The sequence below is a fragment of the Cuculus canorus genome, chromosome 9, assembly GCF_017976375.1.
Source record: "Cuculus canorus isolate bCucCan1 chromosome 9, bCucCan1.pri, whole genome shotgun sequence".
In the NCBI taxonomy this organism is placed as follows: domain Eukaryota; kingdom Metazoa; phylum Chordata; class Aves; order Cuculiformes; family Cuculidae; genus Cuculus; species Cuculus canorus.
In genome coordinates, this window is record NC_071409.1 from 19,903,619 (window position 1) to 19,921,536 (window position 17,918).

Sequence of the window (17,918 nt, forward strand, 5' to 3'; positions counted from 1 at the left end):
GCATTCCACCAACTTGAGGATGACCTTTGTCTCCATAGGGACAGAATTAAGCAATGGCCTTTCTACATACCAGTGCCGTGTGTTATTACTTCTAGAGACAGACACTGTCTGAAGAACACATAGTTAACTTTCAGAAAATGAAGTTACTTAGACAGGGCTTAGTTGAAAATTAGAAAATCAATTCTGCATTAGTGCAAACCAGAACAGAAATATAATTTATAGATCATATTTCCACAATAATTTCTGTGTAAAGAAACAATTCTCCAGCTGCAAACCTCCAGCTGTGACAGGAGAACTCTGATAATTCAGCCAACCTCCCACCTGGCTGAGAGCACAGGGCCTGCTGAGGCACTGGCACACAAGGGATGAGGAGCTGAGGTCATGCTGGCCATGGAGACCTCTCAGAATGATAGAACTGTTTAGGTTGGAAAAGACCTTTAAGATCATTTTAAGTCCAACCCTTAACCCAACACTGTCAACTCCACTGCTAAACCATGTCCCTAAACATACATCTACACATCTTCTAAACACCTCCAGGGACAGTGACTCTCCATCTCCCTGAGCAGCCTGTTCCAGTGCTTGACCACCTTTCAGTCAGGACATTTTTCCCAATATCCAATCTAAACCTCCTCTGGCACAACCTGAGGCTGTTTCCTCTTGTCCTACCACTTGTTACTTTGGAGGAGAGATGAACGCCCACCGCACTACAACCTTCTTTCAGAGCAATAAGGTCTCCTCTCAGCCTCCTTTTCTCCAGAAACACACCCCAGTTCCTCAGCTGCTCCTCATCATCTGGAACTCCCAAACTATTTAATTTTCAGAGGTAGTTTGAAGTGCTGTATTTCATGCCAGGAGGGACAGTGGGAGAGCCTCCACTTACCCTGACACAAAGGCTGGAGTTAAGATCTCCCTTCAAGGAAGTGCTATTTACAGTAGACTGAACTTCTTTTAGCTTCTGCTAAAATTTGAAGACTTAGATGAGTCTGGCAGGAAAAGCTCTGCGGGAGATGAACAACACAGTACACAGCAGATTGATGCTACCTCCGGATCGCATTTGCTTTCTTATTTGTCCCGGGGAGTGGGTGGCTCAGATCACACCACATCTCACTTTGCTTTTTCATACAGAGAAACCCCTCACCTATTAAAGGGGGCTCAACTCTTCTCCACCAAACCAAACGTGCTCTGAACTTGCAACAGTGACTGAAGCCAAAAGCAAAACAGATTTCAATCATTTCATTTTTGAACAGGCTCTTCGATTACTGAGAAGAGAGAAAATTACTGCTGCTATAGAAACAGCAGCCACAAGCTTGGCGACCACGCTTTGCTGCAGGCAGACCTGCAGATTGCTCAAATTGTGAGATGTGCCATAGTCCACATCCAGCTACTGTACCAGCCGGAAGGTTGCTTGTAAGGCCACAAAAATATCCAAAATAACGAGCCCACCTACTGTTTCAAAATTTTCAAAGCAGAAACTTTTATTTCAACAGGTATTAGCAGGGAAAAGATGTTAAATACTATATTGCCAAGCCTGTTTACAACTTGCTCCTTATTTCCTTATAAAACAAAATGCATCAGAAACTTAGTTTACCCCACTGCTGCCTAGTTTGGGTGTGGGAAGGGAACTTGGTACCTCTGCACCAAACCTGGGGGTTACAACATTACAAGATGATATTCAGAGCTCAAATAGCAAAGACCGACACCCTTCTTCACTCCCATGGGCTGTAACCATCCTCCATCATCCCTGCAGGAGCCCACGATAATACTGTAAACCAGGAGCCATAGAAAAAAAAGATTTCTTCATCTACCAAGGCTGTGATTACTATTCTATAGACATACTTAAAACACTTTGTTAAAGAGATATTGTTTTGGCAAGCACTGTTCAAAAAAGGAGCTGACCAAGCAAATGAAAAAAAATTACTGTATTTTCTTAGGAAAACACACTTATGTTGCAAATCGCAGTAATTAAAGCTAATACGTAAAATGTTGTATTTATGCAGTGATTTTAAGAAACGCTGTTTAAAAAACAAATATGTATACATACTAGATTAATTCCTTATGATGAGTAATTTGATTCATCGCACAGTTAAGAAATAAGTGAAAACTGCTATTTCAAGTGTTTAATTACAAAGAGATAACAAATCTAAATCCTTAAATGTTCATACAAGGTACTTAACAGAAGTGATTAAATCACCACAGAAGGCTGACTTCAAGATTATTTCTACAAACCTTTACTTACTGCGAGCCAGCCCTGCCAAGGGAAGCGGGGCAGCAGGCAGAGCGCACCGCCACAGCCAATGCTGTCAGCTCCAGGGACAGAACAACAATTCCCCCATGGATGAGGAGGTGGAGGACTACAGGAACCAGCTCATGGCAGAAGGAACTTGGCATTCACCTGGATGACGCTTAGGTCAAAACATCAGCAGCCTTCAGATCACGATACAGGTAACAGCATGGCTGAACTTCAGCTTTGCAGCAGGAGAAGTAGCAATCTGCCGTGTATTTAGCTCAGTCTAAAAAAAGATGATGCCATAAACTGCTGAAATGCACCAACAAATGCTTTATGAATAACACAAAATAATTTCAATTACAAATCAGAAACATCCTGAGTTAAACTCAGGGCTCCCACTCCTGCTACAGGCTGCAGCAATGCCAGTGACCTACTGGAAAGGGGCCACATGAAGACAAACTCCTGGTAATATCAGAAAGAATTAAAACATTTATTGGGCATAAATATATTACATATACACTACAGATACAGTTAAGTCTTACATACATAGTGTAGTATTTGCAAAATCTATACATTAAAATTGATATGGCAGTTTTAATAGAATGCATATGAAATAGTCTAAAATTTACAATACAAGAAAACATGATTATTTTTTTTTAAAGTTGAAAAGCTTGGAATGTATGTTCCCACAGTGAGGTAAAAACATTTTATTTCTTTCAATTTAAAGAACTGTGCAAGGATAAGGTTCATACACATTCAGTTAGGGCACTTTTCAATTGTGACACTGAATACTGAGCTACTGTAGCCAACAAACAGGATTAGAAAACATTTCAAGTTCATAAAGACAGAGGTGGAACAATATAAAAACATCTCTCCTTCCTTAAGGGTTTTAAATATTTAGTGTTTCACTCTACCTTTTTTTTTTTCGTTGTTGTTCATAGTTTCTTGGAGATCAGAGAGCCCTGGGGGTGGAATCAATGCCTGATATTGCTGGATTAAAGGGCATCAAGATGCATGGGAAAAGACAAGGCATCAACAAACGGTGGGTCAGTGGTTACGGAAACCACAACAGGAACGGTTTCAGATCTGTGAGGCTTTATTTTGTGGTTAATATATGAATGACAATCAAATCACTATGGCAGAATACACAAACTAAAATAATAACGAATTAACTTCTTTAGGGCCCACGGAATACTTTCTCTGATAGCCTCAGAGCTGGACTGGGCATTCTCATTAGTGTGATTATAATGGACACTAAACAATCAGCAATGACGGAAATGCTTCAAGTGTAACCGATTGCTTTTCTCTACACTTCTGCTCACTGCTTTTAGTATTATTTGTACTTCAAACTTACAAAATCGATCAGATCATCTAAAACAAGGAAGGTTCTCTTTTCTTATTTATTAAAGTAGGGTTTTTTAAAAAAGGTGTCAAGCTTGGATTTCATAGCAGCACTGCTGAAACAATATTCCAAAAATAAAAAAGGGAATCTATTCAAATTTCTGGGTTTCCAAACTAGCGATCTTTTCATTGTTTTAAAAAATACACTCTTTTCCCCCTCCCACTGAAGACAGCCGGATATGTTTTGCTCACAAAATACAAATGCAAGGTCACAAAGTTTCATATCACAAATAGATTTAAATAAGATGTAAATAAATTTGACAAGCCATGACTTTGGCAAAAACAGAAAAATATATATATTTAGCTCAATGCCATTAGTTTGCAAGGCTAAATTAAACTAATTATAGTCAATGACAAAATACAGAACATTTCTAATATTTGCTACATCTAGAGAGGCACACAGAATAATTCAATGATCTGAGCACTTTCTTTCCAGAGATGATTATGTTTTTTGGATACATGTAAACGTTTGAATCACTGATAATGTTTTTTTTTTTTGGCATTTAATGTACTAGATGCTTCCACCTTCAAAAACACAACAAAATGTAAGAAGATTAATAATACTAGGAATGCTGCCAGGTAAAAAGTTGACCTAAAGTACAACAGTATAAAACAGACAAAATGTAACATGCTACGGAGAGGGATGGGAGGGGATTAGTACATAAGTACACTTTTTATTTTTTATTATTTTTTTTTTTACAATAAATAAAAGATTGCACTGTAATTGGTATTTAAAGTACTGTATGCAGTATATAGTATAAATAAACCTAAGACAAAAATAATGTTGTTTTTTTCCCCATTACTTTGGTTAAGGGAATATTATGCTAGTACAGGACACTGAATCTTAGACAATGGAGACAGAGCACAAAATAGCTAGGACAAAAGCAAAACCAAGTAGCAAAAATATACAAAAACAAGAGGCAGGGAAATACACTGTGTCTGTTGCACCCTTTTGGAATCTATTTGCACCTCCAGCTCATTTATGTCCCTGAGGTACGCACACAATGTTGACTTAACATAAATAATCCAATGACTCAAAAGTTAAAAACCTAATATCTTGATGGATTAGAATGTGTGTCTGGGAAGGGGCAGGAGGAGGGGGGAACTCCCATCAGAGCAGGGACTCTTCCTCTGCAGGAACTTTGCCATGTACCAAGTTATTTCAATTATCCCTGTGGTAAGAATAGCACAGACACCCATTTAAGTTACCTAAACTAAACAGATCTCATTTTTTGATACCTCTAAGGAAGTTCCATACAATGGATACCCCTCCAAATTAGTAATAATAATTAAATCAACTGACAGTGAAGTTTGCTTACATCGAGTGTAAATCTCATCTAATTCAGTAGAGGCAGTAAGCTGCCACCAGCTCTAACCATATAAATCAGGCTGAACATAATAGAATAATATCTAGTATTAGATTAGGAATAGTTATATACAGTGACAAACAGACAAGTTAAAGCAGCTTTTAAATAGCTGAACATGGGAATAACTAACTATTGCACAATGCCCTCTTACTTAAAATTACTGCTAGGAATCAAAATGGTAAGAAAAAATCTATAATGCTTCATAATTTATATGCAGTTTGGTTATTTGATTTCTTATACAGGCAGTTTATACTGTAACTGTAAAAATAACATAGTTAAACAAGTTTTGACTGCAGGATATTGTTCTGATTTAAATGCACTAAACAGTTAAAATAACTACTGATGTTTTATCTTGACAAAAATGGGGCACACGTAGTGAATAATTCATAGGCAACATTGCTAATACTGCTCAAGGAAAACCTGGTACTGTTGACTAACACTGTATCCTAGTCTTACCACTACACACACTTGTGACTAATGTTTAGAAGGAAAAAGAAGAAACAAAAAAAGTGACTCATGATTAAAATTTCCTAAATAGTACGATAAAATAAGAGACTGTAAGAGCTTCAGTGAAAAAAACATAACATTGAAAAGGCAAATCGGTGACAATTTTGAAACTGTGAAGGAAAAAACCTTGCTTTTGGTTTCTGGTTTGCTTGTTGCTCCAGTTTGACCACTTCCTAGTTTTGAATTTCAAAAAGGTGCATCAAAACACTGATTTATCTTTCTTCAAGCTAGAACTGTAAAAACAAGAGAAGTATATAAAATGTATGGTAGAACAAAAAGATTTTAAAAAAAAAAGAATATCTGAATAAATGTGTGGATTATAATGCGTAGCATTAGTTAAATTTGTATCTCAAACTTCCATTGAATTCTCTACTTCATAAAGAAGTATTGTAATATACAGGCAAATATAATTGACAAACTTGCAAAGCCAAGAACAATGAGGGCTGCAAACTGTTCATCAGTAGGAATCATGCTCTTTATCTTAGGATCATCTATGCTTCCCATTTCTCCTGCAAGCATGATCTCATTTCGCTGAAGCATAAAGGCAACGGATGGGCTGAAAGGTCCGCTAAGTTCCTGTGAGGTATCCAAGCACCGGCGGCAGACACAGACGCGAAACCGGTAGTCTGTGTTGACTTGAAGGCCTGAGATGTGGAATGTGGTCTCTTCTCCCTTGTACACCTTCAAAACAAAATAACAACCACAGTCAAATACAAAGAGCAAGACAATCTTCTCCTTTCGTAGCACCAAACAATTAAAAAACGGAATAACGTTAGATCTTGCAAGGATTTGGGCCAGAAAGTTAGATCAAGTCTATGTCTTGGAAGGAAATAGTTGTTGCAACTCTCATGGGAAGAACTCACAGGTCAATGCAGGTTTTGGAAAAATAGAGGCATGAGGAGGACTATGTAAGAGATGTTCAACCATGGGAGGTCTCAATACAGAGTGTTCAGAGTCAGTGCACTCAAGGACAGACAAGGCTTCAGACAACGTATCAATCGTAAGATGTACTACCTGCTCATCTTTTGTGGGTGTGATAAATACTACAAACATAGTTCTCTACTCTTAAAACGTGACTCTATGTTTAGAACATGTCTAAGACCTAAGCATCATGCATGACCCCAATAAGAAGAAAGCCTGCAAACTAAGGTTACTGGAAAACATTTGTTGCATAATCATAAAATAGGTTATAAATATTATTTTAATGTACTTTCCTCACATTTCTCTCCAGAGTCAGGAATTTTGCCAGAAATTATGCTTTCAGAATCGTGGAAATGATAAAATATTATTGAGGTATCAAAAAAGCTCCTCTTGGCTGCACTGTGTTTCATTCTTTAGCAATCCAAACCCTTCATGTATTTATATTAATCAAATGTAGGTAGTGTATGACTCAGAGAGCATGAGTCACATTATGAGAAAGAAGAGAGATAATTGAACATCTAAGAGACGCTTCTGTGACTTAAATAGAAAAAGACCACTGGTAACATTTATGAACTCTGAAAACAACCAGTCAACAATTTATGTAACGGAGGGCTCTTGAAACTAGTATTTATGAAATGAAAAACATGTCACAAAATGCCTGTTTCTGCTGGAAAAAAAATCTCAAAATTAAGGTACTACTTTCTTGGTGTATTTAGTTGGTTTCCTTCTTCCCGCTGTGGGAGCGGAAGGATGAGAGCATTGTTGCCCTCCTGAAGTTAAGAACTCAACTTGGAAAAGGGTAAGAAGAGTGAAATTAAACTTGAGTTGATGGAGAACTTCCTGCGTGTTATCCTAGAGTAAGAAATACAGGAGGAAAAAGAAGAGACATATTCATCTAAGTATCACTTAGAAAGTCCAGCTTTCCTGCCTATGTTTGCCCCCTCTTTTAAAAAGCTGGTCGTTGATTTCTTGAAGTCTGGGATGAAAGACTAAAGCTTTCCTTCCATTCATTCTCTTCCCTCCCTTCGAACTTCCATGGTTTATCCAAATATAGTCTGAATGATGTTGAACCTGAATTTCCAGACTAAGGAGAAGCCCCCTAACTGGCTCATATTTCTTGGCCCCGAGGCATAACTTGAGAAGCAACGTTTAATCAAAATTGTTACCATCCTAAAACATGCTCAGCATTCAGAGGAAGTTCATTCTAGCTCAGGTGATAGGAATACAACAAATTCATACTCTAAATCTCTGCAATTAACCACTGCTATGCACTGCTGCCTGTCTTATCATCTTTGGCTTCCCAGAGCCAATGAGAAGTGAGTCATTAAGTTGCAGTAAAACAGTGCCTGAAGGGAAAACAAACCTGCAAGTGCTGTAGTGATCCACGGAAATAACATGAAGGCTGAAAACATCCATTTCCAAAGTGTATCTCATTCTTGGAATGTCTCTGCCACTCTGTTTTGCAATGGCAATTCCATTTCTAATATTCACCTGTTGTGGGCAATTGTCCACCTATTCCACCATCAATGCTGCATCTTGTAGAAGGTTAATACTTCAGTTTAATCTCAGATATAAGTGATCAGGCAAAAAAAGTTGCAGACATTTGCCATGTAAACGTAGGTTCAGCAAGTAATTAGAAAAGGATGTGCTCTTCCACAGGACCGGAGTTGGGGTTCTTCCACTTAGAGGACTTGACTAGCTCCCATTTCTTTAGACTCTCAAGAGATAAATCTATCCTTACAAAACAACTGTAAGCAAGGTATGTTTTCTGGCACTGTTGTAATTAATAATTTCATTAAAAAATGTATAATCAGAAGGTTTTGCCATAAATGAAACTTTGCAACTAATAAGATCATATTAAAACAAAATAAAAATCCAGAAAATTCAAATAATGACATTTAATAAAAACTTTAAAATCTAATCTTCACAAATAACTTTTAACAGATACTAGGGATTGCACACATACAACCTGTCTTTGCAATGAAAAAAACCTATCCAGTTAATTGGATTTTTTCACTTGTTCTGTTCCGTCAGTGGTGAATACCAGTGTAACTGGAGGCTAAGTCTGACTAAATCCAAGACCTGTATCTTCATTACAGTCCAATAAACATAGATGACCAAGTTTATTCAAGCCAGCTAGTCAACAGTGCTTCTCAGAAAAGGGCAAGACAGTCAAGTGAGTGAAGTGTGCATCGTTAAAGTTTCAAAAACAGTCAAAAGTACATTGAATACATGATTAAATATTCACTAATGATAAAGACAAAACATTATCTGCACTAGAGCTAGGGGAGTGGTGGAAATCACCCTGCTTTCAGTGGTTTGATGAGTATTTAGCACCAGTGGATCTATTTTCTTTCTCAGCGACAGGCAAAAAGTTATTGTGCCTAATTATTACAACAAACTTTTGCTAAACAAATTTTGAACCACATATAGCTGCAGAAAGCCGCATACCTGTCTACATGTAACATTACGCTTTGTTGGCCAACAAGTCAAAGTAAAAAGGCTATACAATTTCTCACTTTCAGTTCCTAAGAACAGTGTTTCTGTTTAGGTACCTGAGAATATGATAAAAACATGATGAGCTTTTTGCCTGGCTTCCTCGATGAAAATAACATCACGAGTAATAATAAAGTTCTGCTGCAGCCTCTTATGGCATTTGATCCTATTGATCAAGCCAGGCAGCTCAGAGAATTCCTGTAGGCAAATACTTCTCAGTTTCACTGATGTCACTAAATAATTCCACATCTCCTCTTCTCCAAATAATAAAAATGACAGCCAGAGTTGCCCTATAAGTGACACTCTGGAAAGCGTAAGATAACCTTGCCTGGTTGTTACACTCCACTGCAATGACCAGGGTATTTAATAAAAGCTTATTATGTGTGGTTATACGAAGATCAAGAATCAGAGGCAGGTTTCAATTTCATGAAACAAAATAGGCATCAAGAGGTAGCGCTAATAATACTGCACTAGTGCATACTGTACAATTGTGTTGTATTTTGGCATGCAACAGTACAAGTGCTTGGACTTGCTATTTAAAATAGAGAAGGAAAATATTTTTTTTGCTGATTTACACAAATTAACAGTGCACTGAATAGGTTTCAGAGATTGCGTGTCTACAAAGTCTAAAACAAATTAAAAACAATAATAAAAATCACAGCTTGGGAAGATCAACTGGGTTCTCCAGGCATCCACCTCGGTGTAGACTCCATTAGGCTTCTGAGAGCATTGCTGGGGGATTTTTACACACCCAGCGTATCCTATCCATGTATTTCCTTCTTCAGGAAAGTATTTGGGGACACTTTTCTCCCAGAAGAGAGGTGGCAGAAGCTGATTAAACACCATTGCCTCCAAAATCTCAGCAATTTCAAAGGTAGAACATTTTGCCTTGCTGGCAAACAATTTACAGATAAAGAAGCTTTAAAACTCAGCTCTCACTTCACATGGACAGCTCTTATGAAGAGTGGCTCCTTGGTGATTCAATAACCCAGAGCTGCTCAATTGGGAAACTAAAACTTCAGGTGCTGAGTGTTACAACTGTTATCCCAAGCTCCAGCTCCTGCGCTGCACAAGCCAGGCTGCTCCCCAGGCTCCAGATTGAAACTGCAATGCTGGAGACGATTTTAACACTTGAAAGCTAAGTTCTGAACAAGCTCTGCTAGTTGAAACTGCAAGAAACAGAAAAACAGACCTGGGACACTGCAACCTGCTATGACTTACATCCTGATTTGTAAACAAGGAAAACTTGTTTTCCCAAAAAGAACTGTAATGTCATAATGCCACTGCTTTTTGAAGTGTCCACATAGATAAAGTGTACAAACACTGAAAAAAAAGAACACATCACTTAAGAGTTGGGAAAAGGAGTATTTAGCAATTTTTAACACAGTTTTCAGGGAGCTAAATCTTCCTAGCAAAGAGCTGGATCAAGATCTGCAATGCAAAATTTTTCCAGGAATAGGAATCACATGGCACATCGGTGCTGCCTGAGTAAGGACTTGTGTGAGCTTTCTAATCGAGTTCAGGGAGACCCTGTGCTTAGCACTGTGTCATTTTGTGTGCAACTGTTCCCCACATCATCATGGGACACAGTTGCTTTTTAGGAAGTCAAGCGCATTCACAATTAAAAAGTTCTAATTGAGTTTTCACAATGATAGGGTCTACCTTTTCCAAGCCTTTATTTGGATGAAGAGACTATCACCTACTACGTAAAGCTAACAACATTCTTGTTAATAAAACGCCATTGGACCACTTTAAAATACATAACAGAGTATGAATGCTAAGCCAGTATCACAGAAGTCACATTGCTGTCTAATGTGGATAACAATATCTTTGCAAAACTTCCTGGGAGAGAAACACAGACCAATATCAAACATTTTCCCCTTCTCTATGCAAAAAAATAGACTGATGTGCATCATCATGTTGATTTCTGCCTTGCACGATAATGCTTCATAAATGCTTTACACTTCAATCTGTTTGTTCTGCTCCAGAGATACTCATACATGAACTTACACTTATAAGGTTTTACTCATTTAAACACTGAAAGCAAGAATTAATGCTTTAAGATAAAATAAGGAAACTGGTTTTGGTCCTCTATCAGCTATATCCATCTGAAGTAAAGCGACTGGGAGCAAACAGGAAGATGTGGCTCCCTGGATCTGTAACGTCTTTCTAGTTAAAGCTGTTCAAGAGTTTGCCTTAAATGGTTGCCTTTAAATTGCTTCATTAACATGAGCCATTGACATGATTACAGACTTGGAACAAAGAAACAGCTTTGTATGTTGGTTATTTGAAAAGTTTCAATTTTAAGGTAATTTTAAATGTGTTTTTTTTATTCTACGAAATTCTTGTTATCTGCATTTGGGCTGGTGTAAAAAACACTGCACAACAGAGACAACTGTGGCCTAGAGCGTGAGTGAAGGTAAAAACATTTGAGGATGAGTGATCCTACATTTGATATGAAGTCCTGCACAGCCCATAAATATCTTGAAATAGGTACTTGTTGCATGTATTTCCATGCCAGTGGGACATAAAAAATTATTCCATATAGCTATTTTCCTCCTTCTTATCCAGCCATGCTCTCTCTGGTTCTTGCATAATGCACTGGCAACTGCTATAGGAACTCCAGCCCCTCAAGACACTGTTGCTGCTCATGGGTTTATATAATAGCCTGAAAACCTACAGTATTTTTCATTTGTGCAACCCTTCAAAACAATTTGCAAAACTTCTCTAATATAATATGTCCCCTGAGATACATATGCAAAATACGTGTGTGACTTGCAGAGAACAAAATAGATTTAAAAGTAAATTTAGGACTTCCAATTAAAAAGTAATTAACATATCCCTAAAATTACTTTTCATCTAATGTGATCACACGCATGCCAGAGCAAAGGGAAAGTGAAATGCATTAGCCAGAAAACCACTGAAAGACATTGCTGTATTTTATCTCCTATTCCTATAACAGGAGCTAAGAGAAAGCATACACAGCTACAGTAAGCCAGCGATGCGCCCCAGTGTTGAGATGACACATTTGTGATGAAGACAAATAATTTTGATGAGGGAAACTGATTTCTGAGACCATGAAACAGTGGAACTCTCCCTCTTTTCCCCGGCTGGTTATTAGCCAGTGCAACAGCAGAAGTCAGAGTGTCAGCTTTGAGCATCTCTACCAGGAACTTCTACAAAGTAACTCATGAAAACTCAAGCCTTTATTGCTGGGCTTTTTCATACTAAATTTGTTCACTGGGAAGATTAAGCCACCATCTCCCTTAAAGGAACATGAAGCCATGCCTAATTCTCCCCAAGGAGATCCAGAACATTTCAAGCACAGCTGTACATGGATGTCATACATCAACGCCACTTTGTAACACACAACAGGGAAATGCATCCACTTATCTACTTATCACTAACATTATGACGCCAACACAGTACACAGTAGTTTTATTACCTATACCACCACCAAAAATGTTTCACGACAAAACCAAAAGGTTTCTGTATCTTTATCACTCACATGAATTGTCTCGCATTTATCCATGTTATTTTGCTAACTCATTAATGTCAAAAACAGACTGAAGAGGAGCAAAGACAGTTGCAAAGTACTACCTTATCCACTTCTTTAATAACTATATTTCAGTTTTAACATCTCATTCCCTAATTTGGACCTATTTGGAATCTATATGACAATGAAATAAAGGCCAGGGAGAAGACAGGGCACAGATGAAGTGCACCATAAATCACACAGTCAGAGGTGTGATAGATGAAATAAAAGATCTAGCAGTGAGTGAGTTGACACATTTCAGGTGCTCTGGGGAAACATCCACTGGTGATCTCTAATCAAGAGACAAGGAAAGAAGAATCAGCCATACTTCATTCGCTTTGTTTCCTCGGTGCAAGGAAGGACACAGCTTGTGGGGCAGCTGGTATACAGCAGTTGCACATACACGCATCGAAATCTTGGACAGGAATGGGACGCCTGAAGAAACCACTTAAAAGTTGATGGAGGATTTAGGAAATGGCTTAGTGAAAGAGGAAGATCATCTACCTACTCCATCTTCAGGCAATGGTTAGCACAGTTAGTCCAGAAGAAAGCATGGGTGGACAGAATTGTAACTTTGCAAAGGTTAGTTCAGTTAGAAATGGTGATTAACCACAGAAAGAGCACAAATCACTCCAATAAGGTAATGATGTTCTATATACTCCCTCTGGGGAGAAAACAACCCATTACAGCCTTTAATTTTGACTTAACCTTTACCAAAGTTCATGACGCATTACCATAGAGTGTAATTCAATACAGCAGAAAGAAGCAGCACAGCAAATGTTCAAAACCATTTCCATCATATCATCAATTTAGCAATATTAAAGTGAGACCATTTTCCTACCTGCTTGTATTCAGATTCTCTTCCAACCAGTACCTGCAGAACATAACCAACAGGATCTCCCTTCATAGGTGGGACCATTTCCCAGGTAATTTCACAGGTGTTTCCTCCCAACTGTGTCACTCGAGGGGCTACAATAAAATTAAATGTTAACACATTTAATATAAAGACTGCATTGAAAGCTTGTTGATATTACACGCACTGTAATATATACAAGAACATTTTTAAAAGAGCACTTCAGGACATCACAGGGGTTAGCAGCGCATAATTTGTACTATAATTAGGTGGCCAAAAATCAAATTGCTTTCACCACTGTATGAAAGAAGTAAAACTAAGGCTGGATTTTTAAGTAATTCAAAAGTCATAGTTATTTCAGGACAGTCTTGCCTGATGAAACAGTTCAGGATTCTTATAGTATTAAACAATAACAAACTATCAACAGAAAATTGAGTGCAATTTAGAGCTGATTAACAAGTTCCTAAGAAGTTTACTCTAGGACCCCAATCACTTCTGTAGGACAGTGAGCTGTTACAGCATCTTTCATTTGTCAGCTGTGTGAGCCACTAGAAAGGGGGAGTGGATGTGATAAAAACCTTGGAACTTTAAAATTCAATTGCAATGCTGTGCAGTCATTTTTCAAAGCAGAAGCCAATGCACTAATTACACCAGCATTAATAAAAGCAGCAATTTTGTGAAGTTCTGAGCAAGAACCTAGGCCAGCAGAGATGCTTGCGTATTCCTCCATGCAACACATCATGAAAGAGAAAAATAATATCAAACACATCATTCAGGAAAAAAGGGAGAAGGAATATGAGAAGGGAAGCTCAATAATCTTCTCTAGTACAGATTAGGTCCAGCCTGAGAAGCAAAAGTGCAAGCATAATTTTAAAGGTTTGGACTGGTATCTAATTCTGTGCTGAACATTCAGATGATCAGAACGGTTATTTCCACCCAGGCTTAGACTAATGTTTTCACTAGAACTCTAAGCAATTAAATTTGTCAGCTGTTGCAATACTGCTGTCCTTGGCAAAGGATCTCTCACCAGCTGAATGCTGAAAGACACTGTACGCTATGCCTGACAGCAAGCTTGCAGGTGAGCCGAGCAGAGTACTAACAGCAGCAACATGTTTATATGTACAACTAAGCATCTGCCACTGGAAGGCATCAAACCAACTACAACAGCTTCCAGGGTCTATCAACCTCTCGATCAGGCAGAGCAAGCAAGCACATGACCACAAAATGGAACAAGGAGAAAAACAGGCACCGAACACTTTGCTGAGTAGTTAACATGTGCACGTGCAAGGACATGAGCTTATTAAAGGTAATATAGATTCCCAACATTACGAAAACAGACAACAGGAGAGTCTATCAAAGAAACAAATGCTGCTGCTGCATACATTACATGAATTTTGGACTAATTTGTTAGCACCCAAGAGGAACACATGAATCATACAAAGACCCAAATGTAATCAATATCCATTTGCCTCTCCTTGCACATCTGCTAGTGTTGAGAGTGTGATAATAGACACCTTCATCTCAGCTGACAACAACATTCTCAATTATCTTCCCTTACCCCAATACACGCAGATTTTTGTCTGATGCTTACAAAATATTGCCATTAACAATAGTGCTATTTTTAGGGCTGGCATCAGTACGTGAGTAATTAGGATAGTTTACAGGAGAATAAACATGTGCTTCTGATACAGGAAAAAACACACCAAGTTTAGCACCTATGTGCTTTTGTATTGCTGCAAACATGGAAGGGAATCAACACCACTATTTTGCCACAACAGATCTCTTTTCCCCACTGTTTTACCTCCTCACAGTGTTCATTAATGCAGCTTTTGTTGCGCCCTTTGCTCTGTGTAAGCCAGTATTTTGTCATGTACTTGTAGTCCCAGCCCACACAGGACCGAGTATTTGCACCGTATCTTAACTGCTTGATATTCATGAGCATGAGTCATATTTAACAGGAGCTAAATAGGCAGGCAGGGAGTTCAAAACAAAACCTAGGTGAGATCTGAATTTAATAAAATAGATTTCTCTCCAACAAAATGAAAATGTGACTACGGTGCATGTCAGCATCCCTTTGCCAGTTTTATCCACTTAGTGCAGCTAAGACAAGCAACAGCAACGTGGACTCAGCATTCACAAGTGGCAGGTGCCTGTGCCCAGTCATTCCAACAACTTGCAGATGCTAAAACTGTAAAGTACACCTTCTCTGCTACCGTCATCTATGCCAGCCTGGTTCATCAAGCATGAGCTCACTTGGCTTGGCTGAGTAGCATAGCTTACAGCTGAATCAGGATAACTGACCTTTGGGTAAGCCTATTTATCCTCAAACTTCTACACCAAACACATCAAGATATCTTCTTCCAGAAACAGCATCAAAGCAGATGCCGAAAACCAGGGATATCCAGATCCAGGCAGAACTGACAGTGGGATACTTGCATATGCTGGTTTTACTGTAGTGAAGCCAATCTCCTCACATTTTCTTCTCTGTGTTCGAGACTTGTTCCTCCTGGGACTAGGGAAGTTATACCCCAGGAGTATTTTCTCTTCTCTAAATCTTTGACCACGAATAGTGTGAAAATCACCAAAGTCAGATTTTAAATACAGCCAAGCAAATGAAACCCATCTGACAACCTAACAGTTAATGTTTTTCACAGTAAATAGCATTGCTTGACAAAAGAGTTTTAAGCACACTGGAAAAAAAAGGAGTTTTAAACACCTGGGGAAAAAAGGTGCACCTGATTTCAGCTCAGTTTATCTGACAGCCAATAGAGCCAATCTGCTGCCTTCATAATAGTTCTCCTTGGAAGGAAGGAGTAAAATTACTTTGGCCAAAATTTACACTCAATAAAAGACGTTTCATTACAAAACTTAATTTAATCAGGCCTTTTGTTCTTCTAGTGGAACACATGTTAAGTGAGATAAAGAATCTAATGCATTATGTATGTGAAATATCACTATTAATTTTATAAATGAAAGGAAAAATAAACTCTGAAGAGCTACATTGAACATCACTTACACAACTTAAAACAACTTTACTAACTCTTACATTGGTATGTATACATAGACACTAAAGGTGTTGCATCCCTTATAGAAGTGCGGTAATCCAGAGCAATCCCCTGATAAACATTATTATTAGCTGCAGCATATTAACAGTTTATGTATAACAACAGTGACTGGTATAACATTTATATTGTTCACATGACTTTTCTGAGTGATAATTTAGCTACCTACTGTAACATAACTTCACATTTCAGGAAAAATATAAAAAATCAGTTTGCACTGCTTGTATTTATGTTATTGCAAACTTATGTTAACCTTTACAAATTCACTGCATACTTAGAGGTAATTACATGTTACACACATATATGTAAAAAAATCTCTTACATACCTTTGATTGCAGGTGGGACTGACTTAGTTGTGCAGTAGGTACATACTTCTGAGAAAGGTCCCTCCCCAGCATCATTGACTGCCTGTATTCTGAATGAGTAATAAGTGGATTCTGTCAGCCTTTGTATCTTGTACGTATGACTTGGTCCCCTATAAATTGGAATAAACCTAGAAGCAATAAAAATATGAACATGTATTACACTGCAGTGGTACTGACATTTCTGACTACTACACATGTATCCATACAAGGTATCCATACAGTGAAAACTGGCACAACGCGCTTTGCAGAGCTGTTACAAGACAGGTACAAGACCAGCATGTTATTAACACACTAAGAACGATTAGTAGGCTAAGGAAAACAGATGCTCATTGTCTGTTTTGCAACATACTTACCTTACAAAATGATTATGTGAATTATTCAGGAAAAACATCCATCAATGCATTTTCTACTACTGAGTAATCAGAACAGATCCAGCCTGTGTTCTGCCACAATACACTGTGTGCGCTGCTGGCTTAGAAGCATGCTTAAAACAAGATTAATTCTTTGAATCCTTTATTGCTTTATTTGGACTTTATTCCTGGAAGTGTTCAGGGCCAGGTTGGATGGGGCCTTGAGGAGCCTGATCTAGTGTGGGAGGTGTCCCTGCCGACGGCAGGGGAGTTGGAACTGGATGGGCTTTGAGGACCCTTCCAATCTCAACCCATACTATGATTTGCACACTAAGACCAAAAGACCACTTCCAACACTCATCTGTGCCATCTTAAGCCAGAATTAACTCTGTTTAAATCAGAACATACAGATTATGTAATGTAAGCGTACGATAGCACACATTTCCAAGCTTTGAAAAGTTCACAGACTGAAGACGGCCAAACAGCAGAAACAGATTCACAGAGCATACCCGGTGGTCTGTAAATGAAAAGGCACAGGAGAAGCAATATAGTGAGGTGGATGGAAAAGGCTGCCAGCTAGGAGCGCTGGGGGACACCTGTACTAGAGAGCAGGCTGAGAAGAAGAAAGGACACAAGGAAGTGCGGTCCAATAAACTTCCATTGACAAGATCAAACATCAACACACACAATGTCCAACAATGTAGTGCAAAACAAAAATCAATGTCACTTAATTGACAAAAAGGAAAAGAAAAAGAAAAAAAAAGAGAAGTACAGGTTGACTTACATTTTCAATTGTTCTGCTCAGATAAATGCTTTTCAGTACCAGTTCCCTGT

The 17,918-nt window shown here is 38.3% G+C and overlaps 1 protein-coding gene across 2 annotated transcripts in view; it reads right to left on the reverse strand.

Moving 5' to 3' along the window:
- Nucleotides 1-2,703: 2,703 nt before the first annotated feature.
- FNDC3B (fibronectin type III domain containing 3B) overlaps nucleotides 2,704-17,918 on the reverse strand; it is a 198,013-nt gene continuing 182,798 nt past the window's right edge. For both annotated transcript variants that reach the window (XM_054074615.1, XM_054074617.1), the window contains exons 24-26: nucleotides 16,696-16,862; nucleotides 13,296-13,423; nucleotides 2,704-6,183 (exon numbers count right to left, since the gene is read on the reverse strand). In XM_054074615.1, the coding sequence (XP_053930590.1) occupies nucleotides 5,872-6,183; nucleotides 13,296-13,423; nucleotides 16,696-16,862 (607 nt within the window). In that variant the 3' untranslated portion in view covers nucleotides 2,704-5,871. The remainder of the gene's footprint in view (nucleotides 6,184-13,295; nucleotides 13,424-16,695; nucleotides 16,863-17,918) is intronic.